The 17,696-nt window shown below is 47.1% G+C and overlaps 1 protein-coding gene across 20 annotated transcripts in view; it reads right to left on the bottom strand.

The window, feature by feature from the left end:
• The window catches only part of LOC110502424 (baculoviral IAP repeat-containing protein 6), a 140,767-nt gene that overhangs the window by 5,128 nt on the left and 117,943 nt on the right, over positions 1–17,696 (bottom strand). For all 20 annotated transcript variants that reach the window (XM_036959768.1, XM_036959775.1, XM_036959781.1 and 17 more), the window contains 6 exons: positions 16,745–16,890; positions 14,851–14,961; positions 13,898–14,115; positions 9,965–10,126; positions 9,234–9,311; positions 6,532–6,720 (listed from right to left, as the gene is read on the bottom strand). In XM_036959768.1, coding sequence (XP_036815663.1) covers positions 6,532–6,720; positions 9,234–9,311; positions 9,965–10,126; positions 13,898–14,115; positions 14,851–14,961; positions 16,745–16,890 — 904 coding nt within the window. The remainder of the gene's footprint in view (positions 1–6,531; positions 6,721–9,233; positions 9,312–9,964; positions 10,127–13,897; positions 14,116–14,850; positions 14,962–16,744; positions 16,891–17,696) is intronic.

The raw sequence follows: 17,696 nt of genomic DNA, 5'->3' as shown, positions 1-17,696 counted from the left end.
CTAATATATTATATTGAAAGGCAGATCTAGGCCTGACGTTATGTGGGAGACCTCCATTTAACATAGTCGTTTTGAATTGGTGAGCGTTTCTAAAAGCCTAAGTACCCAGGGGCGTTTCGTGTTGGAAGGGCAGTGCACGTGTGACTTCGGTACACACATCGATCACGGTATGGACGAAAAGCCTTGTGTACATATCCAAGAGTCACTGAACATGGATCACGTGTGCCCATCAGAACAGGGCGTCTTGACAAATTACCAATCCATGTGAGAGACACTCAATTACAACCAGACAAATGCCCATACGCACACACTGGCATGGTCTGTTGATTGTGTGCTCCATTTCTAGATAAATTAAGTGACCTTTTAGGTGAGCTGCCGTCCACTCATTATTCCAGAGGGCAGACGTGTGCATGTTTCCATGTGCTCCACACACACAGCGGTCAAGGGTGAGTATGAATCATGCTGTGGCCATTCAAATTGATTTTTTCATCCCGTCTGCTGTATGCTCACTCAGCCCCAGGTCTGCTCCCCTGCGAGCTCAGGTCTGCTACACTGACTACAGCATCGTAAATACTCCCACTCACGTCTAGCCTCAACTTCAGCCTCCCCTCTCAGTGTTCATTCCGAGTAGAGAACAGGAACCTCTGGAGGGGTAAAAATCACTACTTCAGGCAGAAGATTATGGGGTAAGTCATTAGCTGGGCTTCATTCAAGTAACGTTACCTTAAAAATGCATCCTCACTTCATTTCTTACTTGCCATTGATCACTGATCTTATGTGACTGGATTGGTGTACACTATGCATGTATCGTATTGCTTTCACCTTTCCAATCAATGAAATCTTACCAAATTGGGAGTGCATATACGATAAGGTAATTGCTAATTTGCTGCTAATACGCGCCTATCCACAATGACTTCATGGCTAATTAGCTGTATTATATTCAGCGTCATTTAAAGTACCAAAGAAGGTATGTGTAAGACAATCTATGCTGAACAAAAATAAAACGCAACATGTAGGTACCATATTTAATGAGCTAAAAAACAATCCCAGAAACTTTCCATACGCACAAAAAGCTTATTTCGCTAAAATGTTGAGCACAAATTTGTTTCCATCCCTGTTAGTGAGCATTTCACCTTTGCCAAGATAACCCTGTCAGGTGTGGCATATCAAGACGCTGATTAAACAGGATGATTTACACAGATGAACCTTGTGCTGTGGACAATAAAAGGCCACTTTAAAATGTAAAGTTTTGTTATACAACACAATGCCACAGATGTCTCAAGTTTTGTGGGAGCGTGCAATTGGCATGCTGACCACGACAATGTCCACCAGAGCGGTTGCCAGATAATTTAATGTTCATTTCTCTACCACAAGCCTCCTCCGTCATTTTAGAGAATTTGGCAGTACGTCCAGCTGGCCTCAACTGCAGACAACGTATATATTTTTGTAGAAGAACTAAAATCTGCTCCATAGTCAACTGCTAGGGAGGTGGTCTCAAGCCTAGTCTTGAACCCCCCTCCCCATTCATTCTAGGTGAGCATAGACCAGCAGTAATTCATGTACCGGTATTGACGATTTTTTTGTTGCAATAGTATCAAAGTGATTTGTTGTGTTCGGAGTTGCAGTCACACGCCTCGGCGCCTTTGGGAGAGGGAGTGAGTGTGTGTGACTACAGCTGGGACTGAGGCGGGGGTGGGCACAGCAGAGGGGAACGATGGCCTCCTTTCCCAAATGGGCAAAGGCGGCACGGCAGATGGCGTGGCTTGGCCTCTGGATGGAAAGACAGCTCAGGTTTATTTACGCTGACAGACACAACGAGTCCAGCGATGTGTTTGTGTTCATGTCAGCATTGTCAATCATCGCCCCGGACACCGCGTCATCCTGACAGAGACGAGGAGTTGCCAAAGACAAGGTCCTACTCAGTCACACAGATCCTGGTGACTAAACAGTGACATTTTAAAAGCCCCCATCGTCACTTTTGACTGACACGCTTCCCATCTGCAGAGGCAAGCAGTCGCTGCCACAGAATTGGGCCATGGGAGGGAGATTAGGGCAATGATCAATTTCCTTCCCAGCGTAGCCATGGAAACCCCGGTGGCTGTGGCACATCTTGGCTTTCCCTGCTCCGTGTGTGTGTCCAAAACCGGGCAAGCTTTCTCTCCCCATCTCTCAGTCACGAAACCCAACACAGGAGCCTTATCTCTCCTCCAGCTAGACTACAAAGCAGTATTCTCAACCAGGCTGTGCTGGGTTAGCAAGTTACACAGAGAGAGGAGAGGAGTCAACGCCCCAGCCTCGATAGGTCCCACTGGGCAGAGGTGTCTTGTTAAAACCCATCAATAATGCACCGTAATGGAGTGTGCTCAACACAATGACTAATTTCCTTGACAGGGTGTGCGAGCTGCTCTCTCTCAGTGTGCGTGTGCGCGGTCCCGCCACTGATGCATCCTCCTCTTGTTTACATGAAAAATGAACACGCAAGGAAGCTAGCTCCATCTGCTCTGGAAGGTCCTTGAACCGTGAATCAATCACACTGTATAATACACCTGGTCAGGGCTGGTAGAGGTCAGGACAAGAACACGCTCCTCTCTTAATGGTTTCCATAACTTACCCCTTTTCACGACCATACAGCCCCACAGTGGAAGTGTCGTAATAGCCATGAAATCAGGCGGTCAAACAAGGAAATGGTTCCAATCGTTTTTCATTTTTCCCATAGGGGATTTTAGAAAAACATAAAATATGGGCTGTGTTTTATGTGGGCTTACCCTGGCGGTGTTTCATGTAGGCTTACCCTGGCGTTTTGATAACCATGTTAATCTCTCTCGGACAAGATTAATTTAATCAATATATATTCGGCTGTGTTTACTCAGTTTCGAAAGTGATAATTAGCATCAATCAAAGTAGACATCATGCAAGACTACAAATCCCTGCAAGCTCCTGCACATCTCTACCTTTGTTATTTTTATTTTACTAGGCAAGTCAGTTAAGAACAAATTGACAGATTTGTACTTTGTCAGCCCGGGGATTTGAACCTTCCGGTTACTAGTCCAACGCTCTAACCACTAGGCTACCCTGCCGCCCCAGGTAGTGTCAATTAAAACAAACTTTCAGGAGACAGTTCACAGACTTGTCAATTTAATGACATTTTGCCAATTTATTCATTACTAAATGTAATGAATAAATGACTAAATGTAGCTAACATTATATAGTTAATCCAGAGGTTCTTACCTTTGCCTCCATTCAGCAGTCTCGTCCAGATCATGGCATTTGTAGTTCATGATAGCCACATTAGCATTTTATTTAAATCGAGCCGAATATATTGATAAGTCACCTTGTCCAAGAGAGATTTACAGGGTGATGAAAAGTCACCTTGTCCAAAAGAGATTTACAGGGTTATGAAAAGTCACCTTGTCCTAGAGAGATTTACAGGGTTATGAAAAGTCACCTTGTCCAAGAGAGATTTACAGGGTTATGAAAAGTCACCTTGTCCAAGAGAGATTTACAGGGTTATGAAAAGTCACCTTGTCCAAGAGAGATTTACAGGGTTATGAAAAGTCACCTTGTCCAGGAGAGATTTACAGGGTTATGAAAACGTCACGCCAGGGTAAGCCGAAACACAGCCCTTATTTGAAGTGTTTCTAAAATCACCTATGGGGGAAAAAAATAATGGTGGACCACTAGGTTTCATGGGTATTATGACTCATACTGTGGTACTCTTGCCACACAACAGTGGATAGCCCTGTGGTAATGAGCTCCATCCCTGTGTGGCCTGACAGGGGTGTCGGTCTCGCTAAGCTCCTGAGGAGAGAAAACACTGGTTTCCTGAGATTTGGAGGGGTGGGTTTTGGATGTCACCCGCAGCACCGCCTCCCCTAATAACCTACTCACCCCTCGGCTCTCACACACACTGGGAATTATATTTCAGCGGCCGACCTGTTGTTCCTAATACCACCTGACAATCTCCTGCTGCATTATTCAAGGTTGCTTTTTATTCTCCATCTCAGACTATAAATAGGGCATAAAAACTTTGGAAATCTCACACATAATCCCCCGGCCACAAAAATAAATGTCTATGGAGTCACCGCTTTCACGGTTCACCTGAGTTCGGAAAGAGACCAGGCTGAGCTCGGGGCACCATCAAAACAGAGACGATAGTACTGTATGCGTGTGCCACGGCTATACTTCCTACAAAGGCAAAGTAGGTAAAAAATGTGACTGCAGAATCTGACAGAAAGCAATTTCTGGTACTTCATGATGTTTTCTGATCGACTGGCTTCTTTTTGTGTCAAGAAACAAAATGCCACATTAAATCAGACAATATACCTGGCCATCACAACAGATCAAAATATTTGTGACCAAATTCGTCGTTTCCACATTTCGCCTTTGTAGGGCAGTAGAGCTCGCCAATGTTTGCGGACAGTATTTCAGTCTGTCTCCGCCATGGGCTTAGACGGGAAAAGGGCAACTCAGGAGTGCCACATGAGCCTAATTGAATTTCAGGAGGGCACTCGGGCAGTATTGTAGAGGCATGCTGGTTTTCCCAGCTCCCATGGTCCATTTCATATTGAGCCACTGATGTCAGAACCCTGTTTTATTACAACGGCTGCTATACCATGCTGACCATTTTGTCCCTGGGACCTGAAAAAGAAACCGCCACTCTTCTACACAGAGCATGGGATAATACTGGGAGCTGGTGACACGGGTTTGGCTGTGTGTCTGGAACACACACAAGGTACTTCAACAGTACCTCTACCTCAATAGATCAACTTAAACACAGAGACCAATTGTTTTGAACTATTCCCCAAACTATACATCTGATTCTTCTCTGTCAATGTGTTCTCCTGGTTTGATGCATTTCTCTAGGTAATTCCGTAAATCTATTTTTCCGGGGGAGACAGGTATGGTTCTAGATCTATAAAATGGAGTAACACGGGGCCAATAGATTCTGGACTAGCCTCCATAATATTTCAGTCTGGCTTCCCTCCCGGTCTCTCTATACAAATGACAGAAAGGACATGGCAGTGCTTTCCAAAATGCCACATCCCCACTTTGTCTCTCCAGCCTGGCCAGCTAACAGGGCTAATCACCAGCGTCTGACGGCCTGCTAAATAATGTCTAGTTGAAGGAAAACATTGGTCCGGAGGCTCAGGTTGAGACCCACAGACAGACGTCCTCTCTTTTCTGATTGCAGGTAGAGAGAGACCGGAAAATACATTACTGTTTGGCAAAGCGGAGGTTGCTTGGCAGAGCAGCAAGCATCTGGGATCTTAATTTAATTCCATGTTTTCATCCAGGACTACATTACCAGAATCCAATATTTTAATCGATGTTGGCTGTGTGCGTGCGTGCATACACACACAGGTGAACAACGAAGCAAAGCCAATGACAATGGCATTATGAAGAAGTTTATCTGTTGCCGTGTCATGAAGCTCCCATGAGCTACAGTGTGACAGAGGAGATAGAAGCAACAGAGTGAGTGGAATATCAGAGGCTGACTTCTATCTGTTCCCAGTGTGAGTGATTAGATATCGCACGTTAGGAGCCAAACTGGAGCGGTGTCGATCTGTCTGTGGTCCCTTGGTTCCCGCCATCAGACAGCAGCACCCACACAGGGGCGTATGAGACGCTGACACCTGCCCCCCCAGCAAGGAGGAATTCATTAGAAACACCTCTTTCCTCTCTTTTTCTACTGCTCTCTACCTCCAAACCTCCCTCTGTTTCACTCTTTCCCGCCGCCCCCACACTATCTTCCCATTCCTCTCTACCTCCCTCTGCTTCACTCTGTCCCTCCATCTTCCCATCCCTCTCTACCTCCCTCTGCTTCACTCTGTCCCTCCATCTTCCCATCCCTCTCTACCTCCCTCTGCTTCACTCTGTCCCTCCATCTTCCCATTCCTCTCTACCTCCCTCTGCTTCACTCTGTCCTTCCATCTTCCCATTCCTCTTTCTACTTTCTCCCTCCCAAACTCCCTCTGCTTCACTCTTTCCCTAGACCCCCGCCCTCCTCCCCTCCCAACGCTTCTCACTACCCCCCCGCCCTCTTTCTACGCACCATCTTCCCCTCCCCCCTTCCCTCTAAGCAGAGTTGGTGACTGATCGCTATCTGCCACGCTATCAGCCTGCACGGCCCGTGTCAAGGACAGGAGGAAATTAAAAAACGAGCGATATGATCTACCTGGGAAATAGTAAACAGTGAATTTATTATCTGCCACGGTCCTAATATCGTCCCACAGGAGACAATTTATTGTGCTTTATCTGCCGTTTTTTTTGTGTGTGCAGAGGCTGGTTGCTACTGTAACAAGGGAGCATGGTGAGCGTAATGCTTTGTCATTACAAAGAACGATACTACAGTAGAATTGAGGGCCATTAAACACTGGCGTGGGCCAGGTTGAGGTGCCAGGAAAGCTGCGGGGTAGCCTAATTGTATGTACGAAAGGGTGAGCCACTGTTGGATTGCCTAATAGCATGGCGGCGGCGGGGGGGGGGGGGGGGGGGGGGGGGGTTAGGGACAAAAGAGATTTAACCGCTCACCTCTTTGAAGCAAGGCGAGGGGTTGCGTAACTGCTCCAGCATGGCCCACTTGACGGAGGCCTGACGGATGTTTCCGTCATACTCGCGGGAGCTCTGCGTGCCGCTGGGGGTTCCGCGTGAGCGCTCGTAGCCCGGCTCGTTGAAGTAGGGCTCCGACACCAGGATCAGAGACTGCACCGATACCAGCACCTGAAGAGAGAAGGTTAACAGCCACTTGTAGGAAGGTTACCGAAGGGGGTGTGTGGGGAGAAAGAGAGAGGAGGGGGAGCAAGAGCGGTAAGAGAGCAAGAAAAGTTGGAGGAGACAAAAGCAGGGGGATAGGTGAGAACATTGCAGAGACCACAATGAGCAACGCAGCAGACCGCATGGGGGACACTAAGGGAGCGTCAGACAAAAGCATGATTTTTCACCCTCCTTCAATATATCTTTATTAACAATTCAATTAATACCCCGGGCTGTCTCAAGGAGACTGGGTACACGGCTCGCTCCATCACACCGCCCAGCATATATTAACCACAGAGCCAGACACTAGCTGGACGCCTGCCAGGCCAAGCTGGACAACACTCAGCATGTATCCTGACGGTCAAGTAGCTGTCCGCCTAACAATAGATCTAGATTACCCCAATCCTTTCCTCAACCATCAGTGGAGATGAAGAAATTGATACTGTGTGACTGCCAAGGGACCCTCTCTACTAACTCAGACCCTGGTGACCTTTCTACCCTCTCCTAGCTCCCACCCTTCCCCAACCTGCTCACCGCAACTAGATATCAGGACCAATATCAGGGCCGGCTGATTTTGACTTGACTCCACCATGTCGCCATTCAGCCTGCTATTTCCATTATTGATCTGGCAGACACCAACTAGAATGATAATCAATGGAGACATCTCTATGAACTCTCCAACCCTGAAAATGAGGGAATTAGAAAAGGGAACCATTTCTAAAGGACTCTAGCTAGGCTTGTTGCCAGATCAATATCCACAGAAACAGACTCTTTCCCTTCCCCATTCAGAGGACAAATATCTTTATTTTTTAATTATTTTTTTTACAGCTTTTCTGCTCCATATACACTATTGTTCAAAAGTTTGGGGTCACTTAAAAATGTCCTTGTTTTTGAAAGAAAAGCAAATTTTTTGTCCATTAAATTAACATCAATTTGATCAGAAATACAGTGTAGACATTGTTAATGTTGTAAATGACTATTGTAGCTGGAAACGGCAGATTTTTGTATGGAATATCTACATAGGCGTACAGAGGCCCATTATCAGCAACCATCACTCCAGTCTTCCAATGGGACGTTGTGTCAGCTAATCCAAGTTTATAATTTTAAAAGGCTAATTGATCATTAGAAAAATATTTTGCAATTATGTTAGCACAGATGAAAACTGTTATTCTGATTAAAGAAGCAATAAAACTGGCCTTCTTTAGACTAGTTGCGTATCTGGAGGATCAGCATTTGTGGGTTCGATTACAGGCTCAAAATGGACAGAAACAAATAACTTTCTTCTGAAACTGTCTATTCAGTCTATTCTTGTTCTGAGAAATGATGGCTGTTCCATGCGAGAAATTGCCAAGAAACTGAAGATCTCGTACAACGCTGTGTAGTACTCCCTTCACAGAACAGCGCAAACAAGCTCTAACCAGAATAGAAAGGAGTGGGAGGCCCCGGTGCACAACTGAGCAAGAGGACAAGTACATTAGAGTGTCTAGTTTGAGAAACAGACGCCTCACAAGTCCTCCACTGGCAGCTTCATTAATAGTACCCGTAAAACACCAGCCTCAACGTCAACAGTGATGAAGCGACTCTGGGATGCTGGCCTTCTAGGCAGAGTTCCTCTGTCCAGTGTCTGTGTTCTTTTGCCCATCTTTAATATTTTATTTTTATTGGCCAGTCTGAGACATGGCTTTTTCGTTGCAATTCTGCCTAGAAGGCCAGCATCCCGGAGTCGCCTCTTCACTGTTGACGTTGAGACTGGTGTTTTGCGGGTACTTTTGTCCATTCCGACCCAAGGGCTGTTGCTCTAATGACATCATATTCCATATACAGTGTACTACTTCAGACAATCATGTCACCCCATTTCGCATATAGTGCAAGTGCACTACTCAAAAGTAGTGAACTATATAGGGAATAGGGTGTTATTTGAGATTTGCCCCGAGTTCTCTACCAGTGTGACACAGACTACAGACTGGCAGTCAACGATAAAGCTAGTGATAAAACCCCTTAGCAGCCCAGCTCAGAGTGATAGGTGTCGAGATGGAATTGCCTTGCGCTCCCAAGTGGCGCTGCGGTCTAAGGCACTGTATTTCAGTGCTAGAGGTGTCACTACAGACCCTGGTTCAATTCCAGGCTGTAACACAACCGGACATGATTGGTAGTCCCATAGGGCGGCGCACAATTGGCCCAGCGTCGTCCCGAGGTAGGCCATCATTGTAAATAAGAATTTTACTTGCCTAGTTAAATAATTAAAAACAACACACACGCCAACATAAACTCTATGAATGGCTTTACAATATGGAGGATCTTTCATGGCATCTGTCAAAACAGCCACCTATTAATACACACCCTGTGGTCACAGACACAGGCCGATGATCAAACATCACCAACAACTGATGGAGATGGACTCAGGTTTTGACAGCAGAAACAACCAAACACAGACCCAAGAAAGGGTGGTGGAGGTATAGTGCAGTGGATTTCTGTCTCACCTGTAAAAAGCTAGAGGTCTGAGGGTTCCACTTCTCCTCTGGTCTCCCGTGCCAGGTGTTGAGGATACTTAAACACACCTGGAGAAGACAGAAACAGATCAAGGGTTGAAGACAAGAGAATGACTGTCAGGTAAACATCCACAGGCCCTGCCTCCTACCCATCCACCCCTCAATCAGAGGGAAAGCTGAGAAGCAGTTTGCCCTGGCCCCCTCACCAGAGTGCTACCTCTGCTGTAGAAAGCCCACAGTAATTCTTAGAGCAGCTGTCTCCTTCCATTATGAAAATAGATGTTCCTTGTCAGAGTCTTCCTAATGAGGAAGAACAGATGAGGCAGGCTCCAGCACCTTCACGGCTTTTCACCAGGGGAGAGAGGGGGGGGGGGGGGGGGGGGGGGGGGGGGGGAATAGTGTGCTTCTTTTTCATTTTGGCAACACACCAAAAATAAACTAGTGTGAAGGGAAGGCTACTCAAATCAAGCTCTCGCTCTCTCCACTCCAAGCTGTGAGGTTAACAGGTTGATGGTGCCACAGAGGGATCACTCTGGACAGACTGGTGCTGAATATACACTCAAATTAGACATCTTTTCGTGGAAAGCCAAAAGCTGAAGGGACGGTAAACATTTTTCACGAAATGAACCAAACCCCCAACATTTAAACTGTTGATTAAAAGCTAGGCAGTTGACCCAACTCCTCACCAACCCCCTAACCCTGAGTAACTGTATGGGACTCACTTTCCCGTCGTTGTAGAGGTTTGGGTTAAAGCGCACGCTGTGTCCCCCGGTGGTCTCCAGGTTGACCAGGGGCGGGGAGTTGGGGTAGTCCTGGGGGAAGTACACGTCAAACTCAAAGCAGCCGTTGGCGTACGGCGTGTCTGCCGGGCCAGTGATGAGAACCTGCAACACACAGACCACAAGGGGTTAATGACAGTTCACTACCCCCCTTTTTCTTCAACAAACCCATTACCACTAGAGGTGGCTGACACAAAAGGACAGCATTTTTCGCCTGAATATCTCGTGGCTATTATAGAAATCCAATTCATTTCCACACTAGCTAATCAATCAAGGAGACCACAGGAAGTAAAAAAAAAAAGAAACGGCAGACAGACAAACAGGCTTGGGAAGGTCCCAAAAAGGATCAAATAAGGGAAAAGGGATCTTGGTTATTCTGCAGGAATACCCTTGTGCTTTCAGTGACCAGGAACTAAAGACCTTTTGTCTGTATAAGTGGCTCGGTCTGATCGATACAGGGGAAAACCTCGTGGGGAGGTAGACCGCACTCCCCGCTCTGCTCTGTTCTTTGCTCACACGCGCTGAGTAGCGGGTTATTAGCTAGTCACAGGTATTCAGCCTCAAGGATGGCATGCCCGAATGGGGGGGCTGTGATTTACTGCATTAGCCGCTCGCAGAAGGCCCTGACAGCGGAGGGCTAATCTGATCTGAAACCCACTGCACCGAGACCTTGTTTCAAGAGCATTTGGCTCTGGCTTTTTAAAACAAAAAACCCTTTCAGAGTTTCTGTGGGGGCCAAGCTCAGAGAGACACTATCTAGACCAAGGAGGAAGGGCCAGGGATGCAAACTGTAGAGGCCGCAGAGACAATTTAGCTGTTTTAAAGCTAACTTCCTGCAATTATACACATTTTGCCATGGATTATGTAATGTTGTCATGCCATCTGAGTGACTCATAAAATCAAATGAGGACCCCATGCCATTTTTGGAATTTTAGATTATCCCCTAGTGGAATGGTGGCAACTATATAGCAGTGACGGCCCGGCGCTGCTAAAATTGAGTATAGGGGAGACACTGCACTTTTTACTGTATAACAGAAAGGGCTACTGCAGAAAATAACTGATTTACTCATATCCAAATGCCTACCTGTGATTGGGCATGAGGAACGTAGTAAGGAACATAAATGCATAATGATCTGAATTTTCAATGTGTACGGAAAGGGGAAAACACACCAGGTTTATATGAAACCATCTTTATCCTACTCTTCAGATAACTTTACACACAGCCTTCCAATGAAAACGCTGCGTTTGCCTTGCAGAGGCAGTTGCAGTGCATTTGGTGTGGTGCATACGTTGGATTTATCGAACGTAGGGGTCAAACTGTACGCGTTGACAGAAATGGTAGCAGAAGGTGAACGTTGAACTTTTGTTGCACACATATCCAGATGATGCTGCGTACTATTTTGCGCAAGGATGCTGTCGGTGTGTTCGAAGCGTTACTCTCACACACACACACACACACACACACACACACACACACACACACACACCAAAAGTTAGACACCAAACAGAATTTAAGGAACATCAGATGGATTTTTTTCACCCCTTCAGATTTACCTTAGAATGAATTACATTGAGTAGGCATAAGCATCTCTTAGAGTAGGCTCTGTATCCCTTTTCTGTTTTTCCTGTGCAATCCAAATGTGTGCATAGCCAAAGGGTACCATGTTAGCTAGCTAGCCAGGTAACATGACTAAACAAGGTCGTTTGTTACCAAACGACCTTGAAAACGACCTTAAACGAGTAGTTTAAAAAGGCCCGCAACATGGTTTATAAAAATACGTAAATTATGCGCCAATTTGCGATAGAATGGGGTTTGGCTTGAAACGCAAGGTTTCAGTGACGTTAAGGCGCAAGCATGACCGTCCCTGTGCTCCGTTTTTTCTCTGGCAGTGGCACTCCGAGGCTGCGCCACAGTGAAGCCTAGTCAGGCTGGCCTGCTAGTCCGTACAGGCCAAATTAAAATATATCTACATATCCATAACAAAACCCCATCACTGTCTGCACACCCCAAGATCACCATCACGGCTAAATAACATTTAAAAACCGATGGGAGATGGGCAGAGGGAACGGACGGAGAGAAGCAGCAGAGTAGGCTTATGGCTGGTTAGGGGGGTGCGGCTGGCTCTACACAGCTGTCACATTGTGAGATCAAAACGGTGAATATCCCCTTTCATCCCTGAAGGGGGAGAGGGGGAGATCCTGGGAGTGTCCTGTGTTCTTGCATCAACAAACAAGGTGTCTGAGTGAAGTTTCAGGGAGGTTAGCTTTCCCAGCTGAAGAGGAGAGAATGGGCAGGGGAGGAGGGGGAGAGCTGCCCACGCTGCCAGCTGAAGAGAAGGAGAGAATGGGCAGGGGAGGAGGGGGAGAGCTGCCCACGCTGCCAGCTGAAGAGAAGGAGAGAATGGGCAGGGGAGGAGGGGGGAGAGCTGGCCACGCTGCCAGCTGAAGAGAAGGAGAGAATGGGGAGGGGAGGAGGGGGAGAACTGGCCACGCTGCCAGCTGAAGAGAGCAGCTTGCTGATGGGGGAGGAGGAGTAGAGGCAGAGTGAAGCAGGCAGCGTGGAACAGGAACAAGACACAGAATAGTAATAAATAAAAAAAATCAAATAATCACTGATCCGGGGGAGAGAGGTAGGAAGATACGAGAAGACGTGTGACGGTAAAGAGGACGTGGACACACTGTAGGTAGGTAGTTGGTGTATGTGAGAGAGGGAGAGAATGTGTGGGAAGGGTGAGAGTCAAACACCGACTGACTGACCCCTGTCTCAGCAGCGTTAGGTGTGAGGAGTAGCATGCCTATCCAAACCAGCAGAGCGCTCGCAAGATAGCTTGAGGGCACCAAGTGTCACTCAGGCGGTAACTACATTTCGACATTAACATTCAGACACTTTTAGTGTGCTTCCCAGAGAAGTAGGTGGGAAAACTGGAGCAAGTGGTTTTGCTAATAATGTCTACTAAGATAGCTTGATGCTACCGCTCCCGGTGAAAGAATGATACACTGTTTATGGCAGTATTTTTTATTTATTTAACTTTTTTTATTTTTTTAAACTATGCCAGTAGGACAGGAGCTCCCTGGGGACACTTGAAATGAGGGGGGCAACAACCCCAGATGGGTCACTAGACATCCACAATGTCCCACCACGTCCTCCAGCCTCTATCAACTTGTGGCCCGTTCTTGTGCTGCTAAGGAAAAAGTTGTGTTCTCGGCAGAAATAGAACCTTAGCAGACGAGGGTTTTGACATTTACCAAATGAGACTTTGCCATTAATCAGAAAAGGGGTCAAGGCCATGTATTAAACGTCATTGGGAAATGAGTAAGACTTTCAATGACGGCATTGGAACGCGAAGCCATAGGCTATCAAGACCAGAAGCAGAGTCCCCAACAGACCAAATCCGTTTCCCAAATCCGCTCCCCCCCCCCCCCCCCCCTGCTGCAACAACCGCAATTAGCGCAAGTCCTGCGGTTTTAATGCATCCATTTGACTGGAACAGTACTGGAAACACCCTGCTCACTTCTACAAGCATCATCATCATCATCAGCTGGCCATCATGCCTCAGGGCATCTCTGAATCAGACAGATGGGGTCTCCGGTAAAGGCATTTCATAAACACCTTGAATATCATTGAACAGATATCACTTCTATAGATGATTACGTAAAATGTGAGTGGCTAGTACTGTATGTATAAAACGGGGAAGGGGAAATGATAGGCTGGGTGGTTTGGGCTTGTAAAAGACATGCTGAAAGGTATGTACAGTATCAAATCAAGTGGATTGATTACTGTAGGTGTAAGATAGTCCTAAGAGAACAGGACGTGTAACTGAGTGTAAATGGTACAGCACAGAGGACCGTAGAGGACAGGGCAGTATGCATCTGTACCTTCATGATGTCCAGTCGCTCTTCGTCGCAGCGGACAAAGACGCTGGAGGAGGAGGAGAGGGGCAGCGAGGTGGAGAGCGTGACGGCCTCCTGTGCCAGGCGGCGGGCGCGGGCAGCGCTGTTGGCGTCGCTGGCGTTCTTCACCTGAGACATGTAGTGGTAGTTCACCTTGAACACCAGCTTCCCGTCATCGTCCTCCGAGACCATCTCAAAGGTGTCTGCCAGGGAGAGACCCAGCACAGGTATTAATGTCAATACCTACTGGGACTGCTGGAGAGAAGGTTTAAACACTTTCAAAATGGTTCACTACACATCAAAAGAATAAAAAGGCATGAAACAAACACCCCGTTGGCATATCATGCAAATATCCTCCCACTTGGATGAACGAGTACACATGTATCTGGCAGTAAACCTCTATTCAGTAATGACATGGCCCCTACGTCCTTTAATCATATTCCACACCAGGGTTCCTGCCTTGATACTGTGGCTCGTCGACCGTCTCGCTCTTGTACTTGGGCCAGAGCAAGTCCGTTTACATTCATGTCACTTGCGGTTACTTTAGACGTGTGCCGTGCGCAAAAAAAATCTATTGCGGCACAACAAAAGTCCCGTAATCAACCACGGCGTGGCAGGATGAGAAGTGACAGACAGAAAATACCTTCCTCCCTGCAGACAGGCGGCAGGACTGCGTTATCTATCATTTCAGAAAGGGGTAGGAGGGGGTTTGGGGCTGTGCTGCTGCTGTGTTCTGGGCATTACGTGCACTGAGGGAGGGACCAACTGACAGCCAGCCTCAGAGTGAAGAGCCCTGCCTCTAGTATGTCAAAGCATTCCTCCTGTCTTGAAAAGAAACAGTTCCACATTTCCAACATACGGTACCCACCAAACCACAACTGGCCCAAATGTACACCACACATTGAACACAAAACGCACAGAAACTTAAAAGCACTCACCAAACTGGAGCTTCTTCATGATGGCCACGTACTTCTCCTCTAGTGAGCGTAGGATGGACATGGGTTTGGGTCTGGTTGTTGCCTTCTTCGAGGACTCGGCCAACTTCCTCTCTGATGGAGGGAAAGATAAAAAGAAAACCTTGTTACCACGGCAGGTTCAAAGTCATCCCTGTTTGAGAGCCCGGCTTACTGCTGTGTCCCGCCAGCATCTGGATCCAGACCTACCATCTTTACATTAATCTTCCTGGCAAACAAACACACCAACCACACTGTGATAAAGGACTGCTGAGGTCACCGCTTCATTGATATTACTGCCTAGTCCACGCCGACTAAATCGATTAACATCGAAAACACAAAAAGTCATATTCAAGCCATATTCCTCATAACAAGATTATCTCAGAATATGATGGCATTCGCAGGTAATGGCAGGGTTTGTCAGACCTCCTTATCCTCCCGTTTTCACCTTCATATTGATGAATGAATCTGCAATCCGTTGGGAGATTCTCCCACCCCCTACCCTCCAATTTCTTCTGGGTCTTGTCGACAGCTAAACCATGTCCAAGACAAATGACAATGGAAACGGCCACCAATTTTCGCACCGACAGTCGAGAGACGGGGTAGAAAGCAGTTAATGCATTCACATAATTAACAGTCTATTTATAGCACCCCAGCTCCGCTCTCATCCTCTGCTTTAGTTACTGCTACCTGGACAGATGTACCTCCCATTAAATTACTGGTGCATTTTACTGGCCTATTACGACCAGACTTAGGATGCAAGGGGGGGGGCCGTCGATACTTTATTTACTCTCAGTTCTGTTGGCACGTTAGTGTTGGATATCAATATTTCTTGGAACAGTTTCCCAGTTTAACCAGTCTAATACTAGGCTGTAGGAACAGAGCTAAACGCCCGCCTTTTTCGTAAGCCTGCCGCTGGGCCATTTTAAAGACTAATTAAAACAAAACGCATATCGGTCCAGCCCTCTATGCTGCCCATTCCCTTTTGGAACACGAATCCAGTGGCCATTATCATATGAATTTCCTTGTGTAAAGTGACGGCTGCATTGATCTGAGCATTCCCGCCGCCCCCATCCCCAAATAGAGAGAAGCACCTGGGGGGGGGGGGGGGGGGGGGGGGGGGGGGGTGTTACGGTCAATCATACGTCAGATGCATCGGTTGGCAGCTTTCTTCAGCAACGGTGAGTAACGGCTGGCAGGAGTTCCCTGACAGCGGGTTTTATGACCCGATGCCCTCACTACCGAACCCTCCTGTCCTTCTCGTGACTGTCTGCACTATGGGTCTCCCTGCACCGTGGGGACGCAGACAGTAGGGCTGCATGGGGCCTGTGGGACAACAGGTGGCCACAATAGGACAAACGTCTCTATTTAGCATCAAAGCGATGTAAGAGAACGGGTTAACTTTTAACCTGTCACTGACAGAGTGGGGTTGGAGTTGGGTAAAGGACGTTCAGGCCTAAAACAGGACGTGTTTCCTTGATTAAGATAAAATTGAGACTTAAAAGGCTCCAAGTCAATGACAGCCCAGGGAATTTGTACTTGTGGAGACTAAACTTAAGAGACCCATTTTCTTGTCCTTGTCCCAAGAACACACAGGACAAAAGGGAGAGGTAGCAAGAAAAATGTAGACTGGGAAGACATTTGGGACCTGCTGAAATAATTCAGTCAAATTTCTAGGGGGGAGGGGGAGAAAATCTTTTGAAAGAGCCAAAACCAGACAACCTTTAAAAAAGGCACTGGCTAACATTTTACTGTGTCACTTCGTATTACAATAAATGTCTGTAAAAAAAAAAGCCAAGGAGGGTCCAGACTAATAGTCCCCTTGCTCGGCATGGTTTGGCCCTAGGCCAGAGAGCGACGTGTGTGCGGCCAGCCTTACCCTGGTTTGCCTGCCGTAGGCTGGTGGTGGCAGCGTAGACAATCTCAGCCGTCCTCTGGATGTCAGGCACCAGCAGGGTCAGGCCCTCAGGCTCTGGGTCTGAGCTATCAGGCTTCACCACGCCTTTTGCCTTGTCTTTCTTTGACCTGAATAACAAAAAGAGGAGTTCAGTAAATCAACATAATCCCTGCCTGCAGTGACATATATCGCTAATTTACTTGCATTGCAGTCAATCACGGAAGGAAATCTGAGGCGACAAGATTACTGATGGGAATAGAAATGTTCAATGGTCCTAAGGAGTGCTCTACAGTGCAACAATTCAACATTTTGGGCGGTTCTGTAGATGATACCCGTGTCCATCTGAAAAGGAGCATATTGCCCAGTGAGCCACAATCCGGGAGCAAAATTGATATACCCATTCCCAGTATTTTTCATGCTTTGTTAAAGGGGTGTGCATCCAACGGTGAAGCCTCAAACCCAAAAAGCAAAGACCATCTGACCCCATGTTCAGACAAATGTAACGAAGTGGCAAGGACACCATTCCTCTTGTCCAGGTGCCACGAATACTTTAACCAGTTTTGTGAAGACTTGCAGCATAAATAATTTGGCGCTCACAACTAGGTAAGCAGAGACATTGAAAAAACCTCCCTACTTTCATCCCAGTTAAAATTAAAATAAGTCCCTGCATCAAAACTCCTGGGTTAAGTGGAAAACCCCAGAGGTGGCTGAAATACACGAGGGACGTTAAAACAGTCATTTAACCTTGTGCATAAAAACGCAGTGGGAGCTGAGAGGAGAATGGATTCCGCGGCCTTGCTGATGGGTGGCTGAAAAAGACACTTTCCACATGACCTTTTGTGAAGTTGAACAGCCGCCAAGTTCCCTCCCCTTTCTCGCCCCTCTGCTCCACCAAGGACAGTCAGCGAAGGTCTTCTGTCACCAACCCCCCCCG

The sequence above is a fragment of the Oncorhynchus mykiss genome, chromosome 23 (genome assembly GCF_013265735.2).
Source record: "Oncorhynchus mykiss isolate Arlee chromosome 23, USDA_OmykA_1.1, whole genome shotgun sequence".
Classification (NCBI taxonomy): Eukaryota; Metazoa; Chordata; class Actinopteri; order Salmoniformes; family Salmonidae; genus Oncorhynchus; species Oncorhynchus mykiss.
Note: the sequence above shows the minus strand (reverse complement) of the source record. Positions and strands in the feature narration are given on the sequence as shown.